Raw genomic sequence first — 17,864 nt, 5'->3', positions numbered from 1 at the left:
GTATTTTTAATATGAAACCCAGGGGCCGGTTTCATGCGGGCGCGATAGAGGCAAAAGCGAAAGTGAAAGCAACAGATTCATTACATTGCCAATCCAATCCAATTACATCAACAACTGATCTCATGACTGGTCTATTCGCTGGATCAATTGATTAATCATTCATTGCTCTCTCTGCACACGTGATCTCATCTCATCTCACGGGGGGTCCCTATCCTATCAAGCCCATCCATCTTATCCTTCCTGCTGGGTTGGTGGTTGTTGCTCGGAATTGATTGCAGCAAAACATTCCACCCACTTTCTTCTGTCTCTTCACTCTTTTTTGTCCGTGTGTATGTGTGTGTGTGTCAGCTATCAACAAACCAAATACCTACTACCATTGTAATCCATTTCTTTCGTTTTCATTCATACATTCAATTCATACCTACACTATACTCGCCCGCCTCCCATCCATTGTTCGCTAGGATGCCACTTGGCTCTTCTCCATCGCCCTTTTAATGCTCTGAGTAAGTAACGACTATAACGCAACGACAACCACCATCACCACCACCACCACTGCTGCTGCTGCTGCTGCTGCTGCCTACCTCACCCACCCCGTGTTTGTCTGCCAGTCCGTCCATCCATCCAATGGCAGGTAAGCACGAATCAGCTACAGCAACGGCGACGGCAACAGAACCATCATGGCGACCCTTTCAGAAGCTGTCGGGCTTTATGAGGCATGGATCCACAAAGAACCGCAAGGTGTCACCATCCCAGCCCGTGGTACAGGTAGGCGATGACAGACACTCCGTCTTCCGACTCGGCAGGAACAGGAGCGGGCAGAAGTCGCCCTCCACCGAGAGCACCATCGAGTTCAAGCCGCTCGAGGTCGACATCTCCAAGCTCGAGAGCATCCGCCTGGCCGAGGCCTGGCTGGAGCAGGAGCCGCCGCCCAAGAAGCCCGATCCCGAGCAGCTCAAGAAGAAGCCGCTCCCCAAACCGCCGCCCGTCTCGTCCACCCCCATTGCAGACCTCTTTGCGTCCAAGGCCGAATTCGACTCGGGCCTGCCAGACCGTGGCCGCCGCCACACGCACCTGTTCCTCGGCGCCACGGACGCCCAGACTATTGCGCGTAAACCCGTCCCCACATCGCCCGCACCCACCACCACAACAACCCAAACAACAACAACAACAATAACAACACGGGAACCACCAGCCACACACTCAGCCACATACAGCATTCTCGAGCGCGGACGGCCAATTGAGCCCAAAGACATCATTCCGCTGGAGCCCGCCGCCGACGCCGCCGTAGACGATGCCGCACCCGCCCAATCCAGCGTCGCCCAGAAGAGGCGCTCCCTCCAATCCAGCCAGAGCAATGCGGTGCCCCCCAGGTCCTCCTGGTCTAGTGCTTCCAAGCCCGTGACCGGTTTCGACACCCGCCACTCCATGTTCGCCTCGGTCACGCCCACGCCGACGGGCCGGATAGATGTCGGTACTTCGCGGCCCATCCAGACCCCCCGGAGCGCGTCCACCACTCCGCTGGACCGGATCCAGGCGTGGCAGAAGTCCATCACCTCGGCCCCCACGGCGCCGCCGCCCGCCAACGCGCTGGGCACGCCGCAGGGCTCGGCGCCCGTCCGCAAGGTGTCGCCGCGCGGCCTCGCCGGCAACCGCCTGGCCTGGATCCGCGAGCTCGAGGAGAAGAAGTCGAGCGACCTGCGCAAGGATGTCGGCGTGCTCAAGAAGCAGGCCGGCAGCGTGTCCGACAAGCTGGCCATGTTCGAGAACAAGGGCACGAGCGGTCCTACCAGCAACCCGCGTCTACCTCCCCTGAGCCGGTCCAACTCCACGACCAGCCGCATGTCCTCGGTCGGGCTCAAGTCGACCACCACGTCGTCCGCCTGGGACCGGGACAACGCCACCGCCACCCCGCGCACCTCGATCGACACGACCCGGTCCAGCCACCACAACTCGGGCGTCTTGAGCTACTACGACGATTCCTTCCGGGAGAAGATGGAGGGCCTCGTGGCGAACCTCGCCGAGAAGGACGACGAGGACAAGACTGCCCCCGTCCCCAGGAAGCGCCGCATCACGGCGTCGTTTGTGTCGGTGGAGGGTGGAAAGAAGGCGGCGCAGGCGATGGCGGCGGCTGGTACTGCGAAGCAAGAAGATGCGGTCGTTTCTGACGCGAAGCCAGAGGAAGACGAGAAGAAGGCGGAGGAGCCCGTCGTGGCAGCACAAGAGGAGACTGTCAAGGCTGAAGAGGCCCCCGAGGCAACCCCCGCGGTCGAGCCGGAGCAGGTTGATGCGCCTGTTGTCGACGAGGCTGAGAAGGCCAGCGAGACTGTCGAACCCGCTCAAGTCGAGGAAGTTACCCCCGAGGTCCCGGCCAAGGTCGAGGTTGAGGTCGAGGCTCAGCCTGAAGTAGCCGCCCCCGAGGTTGCAGAGGAGGAGAAGGAGGAGAAGGTCGCCGAGGAGCTCCCATCTCAGGAGGAACCCGCCGTTCCCCAGCCCGAGCCCGAGGTTGCCATGGAGCAGCCTGAGCCCGTCGAGCAGGTAGCAGAGACTCTTGCTGTCGCGGGGCCAGCCGAGCAGGAGAAGGTGTCTGAGCTCGCTGCCGCCGAAGTGCCTTTACCCGAGTCGGACGACGAAGCTGCCGACGAGATCGAGGAGACTAGTGCCAAGATTGATATCTAAAGCGGCGACTTTTTCTCACATCTCACTCAGCGCGATCTTCCCCTAGCATTTTGCCTATACTTACGTTTGAATGACCCCCCAGCCAACACAGTTTGCTGTTTTCTTTTAGCTGTATATATATACCCAAGATTTTCCAATATACAGCCACACTTGTACCATCGTCATCCGAGTTTCAGGCTCCAAGCGAGCATAGATTAATAATAACGGAATGGGACTGAGTCAGGAGTTTTGCGTGATGACTTCGTGGTGTGTCAACATCGGTTCACACAGGATAGTGACACGAATAAGTGAAGGTGCTGGATTGACATGTACCATCTAACGAAATATGTACTAGAAGAAGCTCATCCAATTCCCACTCAACCCATCTCGTCAACCATTGCCTCTACCCTAACACTGGAACACGCTCGGCCCGGCGGGCTGGTAGGCCTTGCCGCCCGTGTTGTAGATGTTAACGGCGAGACCGGGGTCGGACGCCTTGTAGGCCCCCGGGAACGCAACAAGGTTGCTGGGCGTCTTGGCGCCCGACCCGCCCGAGACGTGCACCTGCGCGCACGAGATGTAGAACTGGGCGCCGCCGGGGCTCGAGGCGCCGTGCAGGGCGACGTGCTCGATGCGGTAGAGGTAGTCGCCCTCGGCCAAGCACTGCGGCACGGGCAGCGTGAAACTCGACTTGCCCTCGGACGACCACGAGTACCCGCCGTTGGCGCTCGCGGGCATGTCCTGGTACACCTTGAACCAGACGCTGCCGCTGCCGTCCCAGGTCTTGACGTCGGCGCCCTGGGGGACCTTGGCCATGTAGGCCGACATGGCGCCCGGGTGGAAGAGGCCCGGGGACGAGTTCCAGGTCACGCTGCCGCCCGCCTGCACGTTGGTCACGCCCGAGGCGCCGCCCGAGAGCTGGTAGCAGCGGATCGCCGTCGAGGACACGTCCGTGACGGGGCCGTTGCTCTGCCAGTTTTGTGTTTTGCGCACTACGGCCCAGTCGCTCGTGCCCGAGACCTTGGGGAAGGTGTCTGCAGGAAGGGTGGGAAAAGCAGGTTAGTTATTACTCATGCGGTAGGAGGGGAGAGACGTCTGAGGGGTGGGGTGTTTGCGTACAGTGTGCCGAAGCCGCCGAGGCGAGAAGCGCCGTGATGGTTGCGGACTTCATGTTGAGAAAGACAGTGAACAAGCTGAGGTTGAGCGAGTTAGTTCAAGTTACCAATTCTTGATGGCTTGGGGAGAACCTCATAGATCTGCGGCGGAAGGATATGGAGGCATATGTAGTTGGTGGCACCCACGGAGCGGATCTGGAGATCTCTTGGCTTTCCTATTCGGGCGTGTTGTTAAACGGTCTGGTCCCGAGAAATGCAACGTCCCAAGATATTAGTGGCCACGGTTAAAGTCGAATAACTTGGCATATAGCCGAGTGGCCTATCACAGCGCATTGGGCCGATGTGACGGGGATCGTGTGAGTTCTATTAATACGAGGCAACAAGTCGGTTTCCTTATCTACATCATGAAGTTGTGTGTCGCATGATGGCCAGCCCGTGTCTACGTGTCTGAGTGTCCACCTTCACAGATTGGCATATTGATAAGTGGTTTTTGTAGTTGCATCGTATGATGACACGCTCTATTGGACTGGTTGCTCATCATATGGCAGCTGATATCGGTTAGCATGATTCCCAGTTGCATTCAGTTGTATGCCATGACGCCGAGAGATGCGGTGGTATGATCAACTCAGGTCCTCCAATGAGTCTTTGGACACGATGGTTTTGATGACAACCGAAACTGTCCATTCATACCAGGCTGCTTACCCTCGGTACCCGTCTCTCTGTTTTCTAGATTTCCAACTGCTCGGCAGATACGCCGCCCCTCATTTGAGCTCCCCTTTTAGTTGATTGACTTCTGCAAAATCTCGACTATTACACCGATTTGTGGGCAAACAACGAAAAAGGGGCATGGGCAGCAAGCTCAATGTCTCTCTGTAACTCCTGCATGCACATATACATAGATTGCATTAGAATAATCTGACTCAGGTCCTGCTATTTCATCAATTGCACAACTCGGTTCTGAGGTGACACCCTTAAGAACAAAATCTTGGTTGTTACAATGATGGACTTGAGACAAAGCTCACAGGAAACCGCCTTGTATGTATTGATCTAAATATCCATTCCAAGAGACTAACTGTCCCTTGACAAAGCCACCGGGAACTATTGAGACAAACTATTGTAAAATCGCCTGCCCCAGATCTATACAGCGTTGCGGTTCGAGATCACCAAGGATCAACATATTCGTCATCGCGATCATATTGGGTTATCCCGATCACACGTAGATGTAACATCGACCCAACTCCGTCGTCGGCATCCCCTCCCTCGCCAGCGGCCGTCCGCCCAACCCCATCTCCATGCGATCCTCAATGGTAGCTAGCGACGGCGGCACGTCCGGGGCGTAGTCGAGCGGGATCCCGAAGAAGGTGCGGTTGCCCGCGATGGCGTAGGTTCTGGTCTGCAAATCCTGCCCCTGCCAGATGGCCCACAGCCGGTCGATCTGGGCGTGCAGCACGTAGAAGGCCGGGTCGTTGGTCGGCGAGAAGGGGTCCGCGCCGTCGCCGCCGATGAAGGTGTGCGACTGCCGGTGCCACAGCCGCTCGATCCCGTCGCGGAATTGGCCGATGTCGCCCGAGGATAGAATGGAGGTCGCGTTCGCCCACGTCAGCGACGCGCCGCCCGTGTATCCCGGGTCGAAGCTCCGCGCCAGGCACCGCCGTGTTGGGAGATAACCGTACTTGTTGGCCGTGTCCCGCACCGGTTTCGCCACGGGACCCAGCGTCAGCGTCAGGTTGGTAAAAGGGCCCGTCGTTACGCACCCGCCGCCCGTACCGAGGGGCATGGGAAGCCAGAATTCGACGGCGAGACCCGGGAGCAGCAGCAGCCTGGTGCTGTCAGGGCCGCCCTCAACGGGCGGTGTGCGAGGGGCGCCGTTGCCGCCGAACGAGGTGGTCGCGTTGCCGTCCCAGACGCGCGACTTGCTCTGGTCGGCCGAGAAGCGCGCGTTGTCCCAGTAGGGCAAGTAGTCTTTGTAGCCGCACTCGTTGCGCAGGGCCTCTTCCAGCTGCCACATGAACAGACGGTGCCAGGGGAGGAGGTAGCCCTAGGGGAAAGGTGACTCTCATTCAGCACATCATATCACATCAACAGGCTTTGGAAGACGGTTGCGTCACTTACCGATTGGTGGATGATGTTGGTTTGGTTGATGTGGATGTAGGTGAAATCATCGAGGCGGTTGACAGCGCCAGGAGCCAACGACTTGTCCGTGAGTGCCGGCTTGCTCGCCAGACAGTGCACGGCACGGATATAATCTTTTCTGGTCTCATCGTCTAGATCGTCCCTGATTTTGATTTTGAAATGATTCAGTAGATGTCGCGCATCGATTTGCCTGATCGGGAGCATTTAATTAGAATGGAATGAGCTTACCACGACCGCCTTTTGGCGATGCTGTCGTTTGTGCAACCTTGCGTCCCCAACGACCCCAAGATCTGCTCATGGTATCTGTCTTGTAGCACCTGAAACTCTACCGGCATAGGAATCCCGCTCAACGGTGGTGTGTACTGTGGTTTGGGAGGAGGCGCTGCTGCGACTGCCGGCATGACCACCGCCACAGCGCCACCAACGAAAGTCGCCCACTGAGCCCAATGCATGTTTTCCGGGTTCCGATACAGGAGGGCAAATAAAAGTGGCAGTTGAGGAGAACCCTTGGACGGGCAGCGGCTGTGTATTCATATATTGCCGGCGGCATGATGACAGTGGCCTGATAAATTCCCGGAGTTTCCCACACTTCATGTATCCTGCATCTCGTCCATGTTTGGTGCCGGGCATGCAAGGAGTTGAGTTTCCTATTTTACCTGTATCAAGAAGCAAGGGGGTACTTCTCGCCGTCGGACCAGTCCGGGGATTGACAACCAATCCCAGGGCTGGGGTCAACCTTACCTAGGTCGACTTGTATCCGGGTCCAAAACCGGGGCTCTCGACGTTTCCTAATTTCCAAGCTGTTCAAGATCTCATACACCGGTCTTCCTTCCTTCAAACCTGGACCATCCATATATGATACCAAAGCACACTCCTTCGAGACAGGGCTTGATATAAGCACTGGGCAATGAAGGCTCGGCACGCCCGAGGTTTCGCTGGAAACACTCACATGTTGCAACTTACATGTCTGTCAGCAGGATAGGCTCTGGTGATGAGTCTGTCGGCCCCGAGGCAGGGCATCGTATCCGGGTGCTAGACCAGTTGAGGTTTGTACTGCAGCAGCTGCAGCTTCCCGGATTTCGCGATTCTGAGTTGTCACAATCCGTTGGCCAAGAGGCTACACGGCGTAAACATTGCAGCTGCGGGCTCCACGTCATGCATGGCTGCGAATGACGGGCGCCATGTTGTACGACGCTGCCACGAAAAGCTCATCGAGTCTCATCCCGCTGGTGTCCGTCCACGTGCCAACACTGCGAAAAAGCCCCGAATGCACGCAATACGCCAGTACATCTCGTTATGGGCTGCGGTTTGGGGACTTCAGTCCGTCTAACTTTGGAATGCTACCTGGGGATTTGGCACTATTACTTGCATCGTGACAGATAAGAAAAAGGTAGGAGTGGCTCTGGATCGTCAGAAGCCTACCATTTAGGGGGAAACGTGATGGGTTTGGTTATCAACAAAACAGCCCGAGTTCCCGCCTGTAGTACGTTGAAAACGTCGAATGACCAGATGTTATCATCGTTGGTGACGACAAGCAGCAGCGGCTCATCTGACACACTGAGCATTCTCTCAACTCACTATCGACGGTGTACCCCCCCTCGACTGCATCATGAAAGTGTGGAACGGACAGAAGCTTATCCTTGTCGGCGACTTTCCTCGCGGGGGACGATGGGGATATGTCCGTTGATAAGCTTGGGCTGTTCTATAAGCTTAGCATCCTTCTCAGTTTCTCCTTTTTTGAGATGCTCTGCTCTGGATCCGTGGCACATGAATGAAGTCCCTGCTAATAGCTTTGTTCCTGGGCCTAATATTGTGGATAATCTCCTCCACTCTCTTGCTGGCGACTTGAAGGTGCGTTGTCAATGGGTAGATACTCGACATCTTCTTATCATCCGACATGACGTATCAGTGTCTTGTGGAGATTTTCGGTTCATATGCCTCTGTCTTGAAACCATCCATAATCAGCCCAGGAGGAACCGAAAAGATCTGCCTGGGGTTGGACCAAGATTCAAAGTGTTTGTCGGTCTCGGGGGGTCTTGTAGACATCTATCAGATTTGTACTTAGTCATCTGTTGGTTGGTTAGGGTCAGGGGTTACTTTCCTGGTGCTAGATATAATATTAGACAAGTATGATTCCTACACAAATAAATCGAAACGCAACAATCCGATGTGTAGTGGCTAACATTACACGCTCTCATTGCAGAACCGTGTAGCCCGGGGTTCGATTCCCCGCATCGTAGTACTTTTTTCTTATTTTTGGATAAAAAGCCTTTGAAAGTTTCGGCTTCTTGACTGGTACCTAACGTTCGTGCCGGTCGATTTCTGGGCTTTGACTAAGGAGAGATCATTTTTACTTGCTTAAACAGGCCAGCTTGTAGCGGATCAACCAAATAGAGGTTTATCTTTTCTCAAAACTCGTAGGCGTTCTCCCGTGTTAGGTCACATACCAATCCAATACTTAATCTGAGTCCCGTGACAACAATATGGGCTGGAAAGCTTCATCATATCAGCGAGGCCAGGAGAGGGAAACACGAGCAAGCAGTCTATAGGCTGTATCCCTCGGGGGCATACAGACGCCCTAGAAGCTACACAGCTAGCCATGAACAAGGGGCCTATAACTTATGTAACAAGCAACCTTCCCGGAACATCCCCGATGCATCCTCGTCGGAAATACTAAGTACAGTCTCCGCAAAAAAGCGCTGAGACTATGTACTAACACTGTGGGCTCTGGTGTACTATGCCTCCGTGGTCTGGTCGTTAACTATGCCTGCTCAGCAGCTCGGCGAAGCTGAAATCGACCTGTTGCCAACTGACTAACGCTCATTTAAGGTCACAGCTCCCTATACATGGGGTTTTATGCCTCATGGTCTGGAGATTATCTTCTACCAAGTACCATATGTTCAAGAGGGACGCTTTGTAACCTTGGTGATCGCCATGGCCAATACCAGTCATCATGGGCTTTCTGTTATGGATGCTGGGCCAAGGTATCGCAGGAGTAGTGTCACAGGACCGTACCGTTGTGGTTCTATTGGGTATATTGTTGATGCACGAGGGACGAAAGGTCCCCATGGGCGAGTCGCCGGCGGAACGCCGGTTTTGTGGCCACAATGCGCACGGCCACACTAAACCTAACTAGCTACCGTAATAAGTAGGAACTGTAACTCATGCAGATACTTTCCCATATGGCAGAGTGCAGTACTCAGCCCAGAAAGGGTACGAAGAGCATGACGCTTTGCCCCCGTAGACTCGGCAGATGAAAATTTTCGGTGTGCCGCGATGGGGAAGACTATATCATCGTCAACACGGTTCGTGGTCAATGGCCCATCCTTAAAGTTGGCGAGAGCCCTCCTTACCTTTTACATGCGTAGTCGTACGAGACAGATACTTCGCGAGCATCTTGGCCAGTTTTGCATCGGTATACTCTTAACTCTGAACTTCTCAGCCCAAAGTGTCGACTGGATGGTACAGTCATACCTAGCACCAAAGTGTCAGACTGCCTGCGGTTGGCTTCGCGTCACAGCTCCTTTGTATTACATCCCGTATCTAATGTAAATAGCCGATAACCAGCGGGTACCATCGCCTCCCTTGAGGCCCCCTCCACGCCCGATGCCTTCACCAGCCCCGTCATCAAGGCAATCGTGGAAGAAGCCGTCGCCGGCGAGTAAACGGAGAGAGACTAAAGCGATCTAATGGCGTTAGGCGCGCGTGGAACAAAGACGCTGGGCGAGGATTCCCACGATTCCAGGGTTAGATTGTTAGGAGGGGTATTACTAAGACGGCTAACAACGCTGGCAAGGCAGGGCAATGTCAGCTATAGTACAAGGGGACCACTAGGGTATTCATGAGTCATGGCCGAGTTGTAAGCGCCCTCACCCCTGAAGGTCTGGACCAAGTTAGGCAGGAAGGAGAGTAGAGTATGGTCGCGGCTCTTGAATCCTCCGAGCCGGAAAGTGACCACTTCCAATCCCAAGCGAGCCTCGGCGAGATCGCGCCGCCGAAAGTGGACCTGCCCCGTTCTTGGCCGCATGTTTTGCACGTGAGGGAAGACTAGCCCCCGGCTATTAATATAATATACTACGATGCCCTCGCTCGACTTTACTAGATGGTTCCTGTCGCCGCCAGCCGAACAATACTGTTACCACTAAACTCATTTACCCCCAACTTTTTCACTCGTTATACTCGTATACATACATCGGAACTCGGCCTAATAACAAGATGATGTACACGACTGCCGCCACCCTCATGCCCATGGCCTTGGCAGCAACCAACAACGGCGGTCGCTCATCTACCGACCTGCAATTCGAGATTAGCGATTTCGAGGCACGCTGCATGGCCGGAGGCATGTACTCGGGCGGAGTCAGCTACTGTGTGTCCGTCTCCCATACCCCTTACGTATTCCCTGGTTGATTTGCCACTGACAAACTCCAGGTACGACATTGTCCCCTTGGACAATACCGTGGATAGCTACTACGACGATCCCTATTATGGGATGAACTGTGGCACCAAGAATGTCGATTCGGACCACGGCGATTTGCCCGCCCTCAAAGAGAGCGATTGCGGGTCTTTCCGGATCGCGGTGACCAAGTCGGACGACGGCGGACTGGTCTTGTCCGTGAGTTCGCCCAAGGCCGGGAATACAGGACGCTTCGTCATCCCCGCCGCCGCCCTGACGAGGACAACCGAGGGGCCCGATGAGGACGACGACACGAAGGAGCAGACGGTGCAGAAGTACACGGGCCCCACCTCCTTCACCATCCACGCCACCGAAGACTATGCTGAGCCGGCTCGAAAGAGCTCGACTGATATATATGTTGTATGGCCCACCACTGCGCCGTCGTCAGACTGGTCGTCTAGCTCTCCCACTGCTGTCACCTTCGAGTCATCTACCACAGTCACTTCAACATCAAGTCCCCAGCCATCTACCACAGGTGCTTCCACATAAAGCCCCGCCAGCCCTGCCAGCCCCAGCGAGACCAGCAGTGGGACTCGGAAGGGCGTGTTCGCGGGTGTTCTATTTGCTGCTAGTCTAATGGGCTTGGTTCTCTAGAATAAATATGAAATAGTTAATTCACGAGCCCTCAATGAAAATCGTCGCCCGCTCTTGATTTTGTGTAAGGTTGAGGTTGAGTGCGTGTAACGAAAGCCGGCTAGCTTGATACCTGGGCCGAGAACAATGGCTGGCGTAGATTCCCAAGACGACGACGCCTCCCTTGAGAGATGATACGACCCCCAAATCCTATGAGACCACATGCGAAGGCGGTCCTGTCACTCTTGCCCACCCAGGGCCCGTCGTCTAGCAACAACCTCAGCAGAAAGTAAGCCAGTACATCCCTCTCTCTCTAGAGGTGAGACGCTAACAATGTTTGTCGCAGTTTATCAGAAACCATGAAGACATGAAGTGATCGCGAGAACACGCCGCTTGATCACTGTCCAAGGTTGCCCCTCGACCTTGCAGGATCTCTATGCAGGTATGTCTTGCTAGAAGAAGGTATGCTGGAACCCGGCCTTCTCTCTCTGAAGATGGCACTTGCTTCGAAGCCTGGATGCTATCATTTGTGAATCTGGCTCCATGACAAACTGCTGACTATCCTATTCTGAAGATCCCTCGTCCATCGGCTGTGCTCTGCGCCAGTTCCTCCAAGCAATTCTTATAAGCAATCTTCCAAGCCAGGAGCCAAGCAAGGAGCCAAGCAAAGGGCCAAGAAAGAAGCCAAAAAAGAAGACAGACCGTCGTTCATCCAAACTTTCTCAGACAGTGCGGCTCGAAGCCACCTCGCGTTGCAACGATAACAACATATTGCGCTTTACGGGCTACAGCCAGAGCGGTTATCAGGATCATCGTCGATCCACCTCCGCCCGTCAAGTCACGAAAGATACATGGCACATACCTTGGATCCGGCCAACTCGCTGCCTATCGAATCTGTGGTATCAACAGGCGTATGGTGCAGCTCTGGCCATCCATGTGGCTCACCAATTTGGACGATGTCCAACACCGCATGATAAGAATATGACACTATTCTGGTGTTTTCTAAATAGTACCACAAGTCACGAGATAGGTCAAATACTAAAAAACAATTTAATCATGTGCTCAGGGATTCTGAGTTGTCAATTGCCTATCTGAACCTGTATTGCAATTTATCTTGCAATCTGTCTAAAAAGCCAGTTTCCATTCTCCACCATCATTATACATCTGCAAAAACCTCTACCAGTTGAGGTTACCACCGGCCTTGTGATCGACCGATCCAATTCTGCGGGCGACCCTGGCATCGTCCAACCAGCCACGCAGCGCCGTCATGTTACTTTGGCTGGGCCGCTCGGCGCATTGCTGCTGCCAAGGGGTTCTCTGCGAGGGAGCAATCGGGCCAGGGGTCGCCAGAATATCCTTGTCGCCCAAAACAAAGAGGTAATCAGTGGCTCGAGTTGTCGCCACGACGTGTCGCTCCGTTTTGCCTGCGAAGCCAGGACCTGTCTCACGAGTGCCTGTCATGACATAGATCACTACCTTGCGGTCTGAGCCTTGGAAGAGATCGACAGTACCGATGAAGACAGAACTGGGGGCCAGTTCGTGAATAATTTCCTGGATGGTTCGCACTTGTGCAGAGTAGGGGGCAACAACGCCGATGTCTTCCAGCTTATAGCCTCGGTCGATGAGATAGTGAACCAGCTCGACACAAACCTCTTCCTGCTTGTCGTTTTTCTTCGACATGCTGGCACCAATGACGGCCACCTTGCTCTCAGGGACATGAAGGAACATCGGCAAAATCTTGCCGGTCGGGCTGGGTGCCGTGCCGTACGTTTTGGACAGCTCCAGGTCCATCTGCTGCAGATCATCAGGTACGGGACCTGCGGCGTTCTCCGTGTTGATTCCCTTGTAATGACGTTTGAGAGCCCAATCCGCAAGACCTTCCTTCATCCTATACTGCACCATCAGGGGCAGATGGGGCCAGCGCAAGTCGAAAAGAAAGAATTTCAAAATGCTGTGCTTGTAAAAGAAACCAAGCTTGTTGACAGGCTTCTTGATACCGTCGCACGTCATAACGAGTTCATGCTCGGTCTGCCAGGCAGGCGGCAACTGCTTGTAATCACCGACAATGACCAGCTTCTGCCCGTTCCATACTTTTAGCAGGCTGCCAGCAGGGGCTTGCGCAGCTTCATCGATGACCACCAAGTTGGCGGAGTGCACGATGCTCTTGACCAGGCTGTCTTGGGCACTGTTGATCGTGACTGCAAGGATGTCGGCGCGACGAATGACCATATTGGCCATGGTGTGCAAAAGATGGACCATGTGGTTACGGTCCTTCTCGTTGTCATTCCAAACAAATGTCTTCTGGAGAGCGTTGTCCCAATCACGTTTCTCCATGAGAGCCTTGGCTTTGAGAACGACAGACGCCATCGCAGAATCCTTAATCAACTCTTCCAGAACACTACGAGCGTTTCTGTCAATCAAATGATGCTCGACGGTGTCGAGCATGCCCATGACCCAAAAAGCAACACTGCCTTTGAAGTTCGAATTTGCGGCTTTTGTGGTATCGCTCCATTTCTACTGGAGGACTGTCATACAGGAAGCCTGGGCTTGGATGATGTGCGAAACCATCTCGTGGACACGCGAGATGACATGCTGGTAATGGACGAAGAGGATAGGCGGGAACGCTTTGGGCAGAGTCACAGTGGACAGAGTGTGAGATAACTTGGCCACCATAGAGCATGTAGAGGCGTTCGAGTACGCAGTGGCCACGACACGTTCGCCAGACGCAGCAGCACTCAAGATGGCGACGGCAGCTTCTTGCGTCTTGCCGGTGCCCGCCGGGCCTTGGACGAAGAGTACATCGTTGGGACCCCCTGGAGGGCTTTGTGTAACTGAGTTCGGGCCTGCGGATCCAGACAGGACGACAGAGCCACGAAATCATCCATCTGGATACCATGCATCCAGCTTCTGTATGTCGCCTTCTCAGGGAGCATGTCGTATCCCGTCAGAATGGCCTGCATGTTCTGTCTACTCTTGGTAGTCGCAACAAAGGGCTGGGCGTGACGTGATAACAGCCGGGGATGGGTTCCTTCGATAGTGGGCAAAGCGAGCTCCACGCCTACTTCGCATTCGATTTCGTCGACTCTTCTGCTACCCATAAAGTCTCGGCAACAGCTGATCAATTGCTTTGCGTTGCGCATGGATCGAAGAAGCCCAGCCAGGTTTGCTGGGGCTCAAAGGCGATGTCATGGGAGGGCAGACAATGCATCCCTATGTCACCAGTTAGTAGGGAAGGACAAACGAGTATTGGCCATCACGGAATTGACTTACGGATTTGCATTGTGCTAGACACGGCTTGGCTGCCGCCCTGCAGAACCTGGGGGGAATCCAGCGACATAATTTCGCCACGGGAGTAGCGGCTGTCTTCAAACTTACTGCCCTTGACAGGCGCCTCGGAATAGATCTTGACATTGGATCCTGGTTTCAAAAGGTATCTAACGATGGTCTGGGCACCTCATCGTTCAGCTTGACGATCACATCATATTTGTCGATGTCCTCCGTCAGCTGGCGGCTCCGCGGTTCCGCATCGACTGCCCAGGCGTCCAATGCCACATTCCGCATGCGCTCAGCATCCCGTGCCAGCCACGAGACCTCTTCAGCTTCGGCGACGGCAGCTAGGCCTGCTAATTCATGTGCCTGGCGGGGCCAGAACACAGGTTGGTACATGTCCGGTCCTCGATTGCCGCCAAGGTTGTAGCGTACGGACTGCGGATCGTCCATGGCACCTGGAGCCAAGACGGCGCCGAGCTTGGACATGTCAAAGGTCAGGCTAGAGAGATTCGGTTAGCAAACTGTCATGGCAGTAAGCAAGTGCTGGGAAGTGAGTGTCAAACTTACCCAATCATCTGACCACCAAAGGCTTTGACGAGGGGCTTTAGGGGCTGTGCAGGGCCTACGATGACCATGTTGCGTAGCCACTTTCGCAACTTGCCAATGGTTCTGACATCGACAGCTATCGCAAGCTCCAAGTCTTTCAGAAAGACAAAGTTATTCCAAGCTGCAGTGGAAGTGCTGACAGCTGGTTGGCGGCGGACCATGGGCAACTTCTTGTCATCGAGGCGCACAAGGTGGAATAAGCCAGCTAACGGTGCTACGGTCACCCCATGCAACGGCGACCCCTAAATTTAGATAGCTCCTGACAGTACCACATATAAATCAGTATATAAACTAGTCAGCTTTTAATTTATAGTTAATTAAATAATATTATAACGCGCGATTTAAAATGTTATAAATAGCTCGTTAATAAAACAAGCCGCCGAGAAGCATAATATCTTTAAAATAACTTTAAAAGCTCGGATTCACGGCCGTAAAACTATAAAACAACGGAATAAATCCTTCCAGGCTTTAATAATAGCGGAAGAGTCTTAGATCGTAAGTTAGTACCTTGCGTAATATAATTTAAACTATTTACCGGCGTACGTTATCTTCCGAATATTCGTTTAATAAATTTTTTAAACTAACGAAATTAATATAATACTCGGTAAATATTAGGTTAAAAAATTTATTACTCGTTATTTATTTATCGGTATTACTCTTTTTAAAAGGATAGATTTCTTAAAGCTTAACGTAACTTCTGTAAAAAAAATTATCGAGTTTTTCGAGCGGCTTAATAATTTTATTTTAAAATCGATCCTTTTAGAGTTTCGGTTTAACGTCGACGAAATTAGTAACTAGCTCGGTTATGAAATAAATATAATAATTATTAAATTTATTAAAATAAAAAGAATATTAATTATAAACTCCTTTAACCGAGAATAGGTTTTTACGGTTGAATATAATAACGCTTTAAGCTGAGCTTTACCTCCTTTTATAATATTTAAAGGTTAATAGGTCTAGTAGTAATAGTTTTTAGAAGAGGAGGACTCGTTAACAGATATTATAGAGGATTAGGTTTCTTACGGCATCCCCTAAAGGCTAGACTAATAAGGAGCTAGCCTTAGTGTGGCTAAATAAGGTCTTCATCCCTTATATAAAGCTTAAAAACGAGGACTAGTGGCGGCTTATTATCTTGGATAGCTACGCTAGCCACGTAAGCGAGAACTTTATTATAACGTGCTTAAAGTATAAGATATAGTTTCTTTTCCTTCCGGTATATTTGTTGTACTTATTATAACCTTTAAATCTTAATCTTTTTAATATATTAAAGGATATTTACTATTAAAAAATAACCATATATTATATAGAGCTTAATAATATAAATATAAATAAAAAGAACTTCTTCCGGTATTACGAACTAGTTAAAAGATTTATTTTTCGGCCGTATATATTATTATTATTATTAATAGTACGCCGTAAGCCGAAGGCTTTCGATACATCTATTTAGTTCTTTGTATAATAAACCGTGCCGAAGCTAGACTAAAAATATACGCTATTAATATCGTAAAATCTACCTTACGTGCTCGATATTACTATACTAGTTCTTATTTACTAGCCTAATAACCCTTACTTTAAGGCCTAAAGAGATTATCCAGGTTCGGGTAGTCCCCCATCTCTATTACTAGCTTATATAGCGGCAGTCGACCGGTTTATAAAAGCTATTTAGCGATTAACTTCGCCGTATCCTTCTTTATAATAAGCGCCGCTAAATCGCGGCGAGTTCATAATAAATTAAGTACTAGCTATTTTACTAGTTACTCTTAGTTTCCCTTAAAGTTTTTATAGTATAGAATTAAGTGTTCAGCTATTTCCCGCCTTTTATCATAATTATATAGCGGCGTTAAAACGTCTAGAACCCGATAGGTAAACAGGAATAATTTAAGTCTTATTCTTCCGGTATATGCTTATATTAAAACCGACGCTTCGTGCTTAAGTATATTGTTATAACAACGGCACGCTCCTTAGTCTAGCGGCGACTTTATAGCTAGTTCGTAGCGGCTTCGCGTCGGAGTAATGACGTAGAACCATTTTTATTCTTATTTCTTTTAAAACGCTTATTCGACCGTTTAACCGTTTAATTAATATTTAATTAACGTTAATTAATTATTACTTAGTTATAAAATTATAAAGGTTTTATTAATAACTTTTTAATAATTTTTATATATATTTCGAAACTAATTACCCTCGTATTAAATAAAGGTTAAAAAGAGGAACTACTGTTTTAATTTCTAAGTAATATTAAAGGGTTATTTTATATACCTTTATTATAGTCTAAAGACAAGAGTTCTAAACTATTATAAAGCTACGGACTAACCTTTTTTCCGTATCGGCCACTTTATACTAAACTAACGCTCCGTATACGAGTATATTACGTATTATTTTCGTATAGAGCTCTTTCGCTTTTCGTACCGAATATCCCTATATTAATACTACGAGCTTAATAAGAACTAATATTTAGGTTATTATTTTTATTTTAATTTTAAAAATATAATTTTTTTATTATAGTTTTTAATAAAATCATACGCTAAAGAATCTCGTAAAGTTTACCGGCGAAATAATAGCGTTCCCGAGTCGTATTTATAATATATAAGCTTTTTACGCTCGAATAAAATAAATAAGCTCGCTTTTTTTAAGTTTGAACTCTATTCTTTTCGTATGTACCTAACGGTTATAAGTTTTTTAAACTCTTTTTTAAATTATAATAATTCGTAGCGTAATCCGGCTTTATAATAATAAGGTTTATATTATTTATAAAATTAATAATAATAAGCTATTTATACGCTTTTAGTTCCTCGTATAAAATAGCGATATAAAAAATAAAAAAGATCGGTAATAATAAAGAGCTTTACGAAATATTAATACGGAATTAAATCTTCTTTAATAATTTATCGTTAAAATAAAGGCGGACTAATTTATTTATAATAAAGTTTTCGATTTATTAACAAATTTAGTCCGGTAATTCTTTTTTATAGAGTATAGCGATTAATTTCCGGTAGTTTATTATATTAAAAACGTTTTTAATATCGAATTAAAAGAAGGAGGCGATACCCTTTTATTTC

General features: G+C 50.5%; 6 protein-coding genes across 6 annotated transcripts; 3 read left to right on the top strand and 3 right to left on the bottom strand.

The window, feature by feature from the left end:
• Nucleotides 1-624: 624 nt before the first annotated feature.
• PG994_005260 (uncharacterized protein) lies at nucleotides 625-2,676 on the top strand (the record flags this gene model as incomplete). Its single annotated transcript, XM_066856669.1, has 1 exon — nucleotides 625-2,676. One exon carries the CDS (start codon nucleotides 625-627, stop codon nucleotides 2,674-2,676), a length of 2,052 nt encoding a protein of 683 aa, XP_066718836.1.
• A 387-nt stretch (nucleotides 2,677-3,063) lies between these two features.
• PG994_005259 (fungal cellulose binding domain-containing protein) lies at nucleotides 3,064-3,826 on the bottom strand (the record flags this gene model as incomplete). Its single annotated transcript, XM_066856668.1, has 2 exons — nucleotides 3,064-3,689; nucleotides 3,775-3,826. The coding sequence occupies 2 exons, from the start codon at nucleotides 3,824-3,826 to the stop codon at nucleotides 3,064-3,066; spliced, it is 678 nt and encodes a 225-aa protein (XP_066718835.1).
• Nucleotides 3,827-4,980: 1,154 nt separating this feature from the next.
• On the bottom strand, nucleotides 4,981-6,355 carry PG994_005258 (tyrosinase; the record flags this gene model as incomplete). The annotated part of the gene is made up of 3 exons (XM_066856667.1): nucleotides 4,981-5,808; nucleotides 5,883-6,045; nucleotides 6,132-6,355. 3 exons carry the CDS (start codon nucleotides 6,353-6,355, stop codon nucleotides 4,981-4,983), a joined length of 1,215 nt encoding a protein of 404 aa, XP_066718834.1.
• Nucleotides 6,356-8,856: 2,501 nt separating this feature from the next.
• Nucleotides 8,857-9,039, top strand: PG994_005257 (uncharacterized protein; the record flags this gene model as incomplete). Its single annotated transcript, XM_066856666.1, has 1 exon — nucleotides 8,857-9,039. The coding sequence occupies one exon, from the start codon at nucleotides 8,857-8,859 to the stop codon at nucleotides 9,037-9,039; it is 183 nt and encodes a 60-aa protein (XP_066718833.1).
• A 1,079-nt stretch (nucleotides 9,040-10,118) lies between these two features.
• PG994_005256 (uncharacterized protein) lies at nucleotides 10,119-10,845 on the top strand (the record flags this gene model as incomplete). Its single annotated transcript, XM_066856665.1, has 2 exons — nucleotides 10,119-10,273; nucleotides 10,332-10,845. 2 exons carry the CDS (start codon nucleotides 10,119-10,121, stop codon nucleotides 10,843-10,845), a joined length of 669 nt encoding a protein of 222 aa, XP_066718832.1.
• A 1,260-nt stretch (nucleotides 10,846-12,105) lies between these two features.
• PG994_005255 (uncharacterized protein) lies at nucleotides 12,106-14,966 on the bottom strand (the record flags this gene model as incomplete). The annotated part of the gene is made up of 6 exons (XM_066856664.1): nucleotides 12,106-13,400; nucleotides 13,464-13,772; nucleotides 13,823-14,095; nucleotides 14,200-14,332; nucleotides 14,383-14,698; nucleotides 14,767-14,966. 6 exons carry the CDS (start codon nucleotides 14,964-14,966, stop codon nucleotides 12,106-12,108), a joined length of 2,526 nt encoding a protein of 841 aa, XP_066718831.1.
• Between the last annotated feature and the right edge of the window lie 2,898 nt (nucleotides 14,967-17,864).

The sequence above is a fragment of the Apiospora phragmitis genome (assembly GCF_038363925.1).
Source record: "Apiospora phragmitis strain CBS 135458 chromosome Unknown utg000005l:1.0-4161743.0:1.0-4166827.0, whole genome shotgun sequence".
In the NCBI taxonomy this organism is placed as follows: domain Eukaryota; kingdom Fungi; phylum Ascomycota; class Sordariomycetes; order Amphisphaeriales; family Apiosporaceae; genus Apiospora; species Apiospora phragmitis.
Note: the sequence above shows the minus strand (reverse complement) of the source record. Positions and strands in the feature narration are given on the sequence as shown.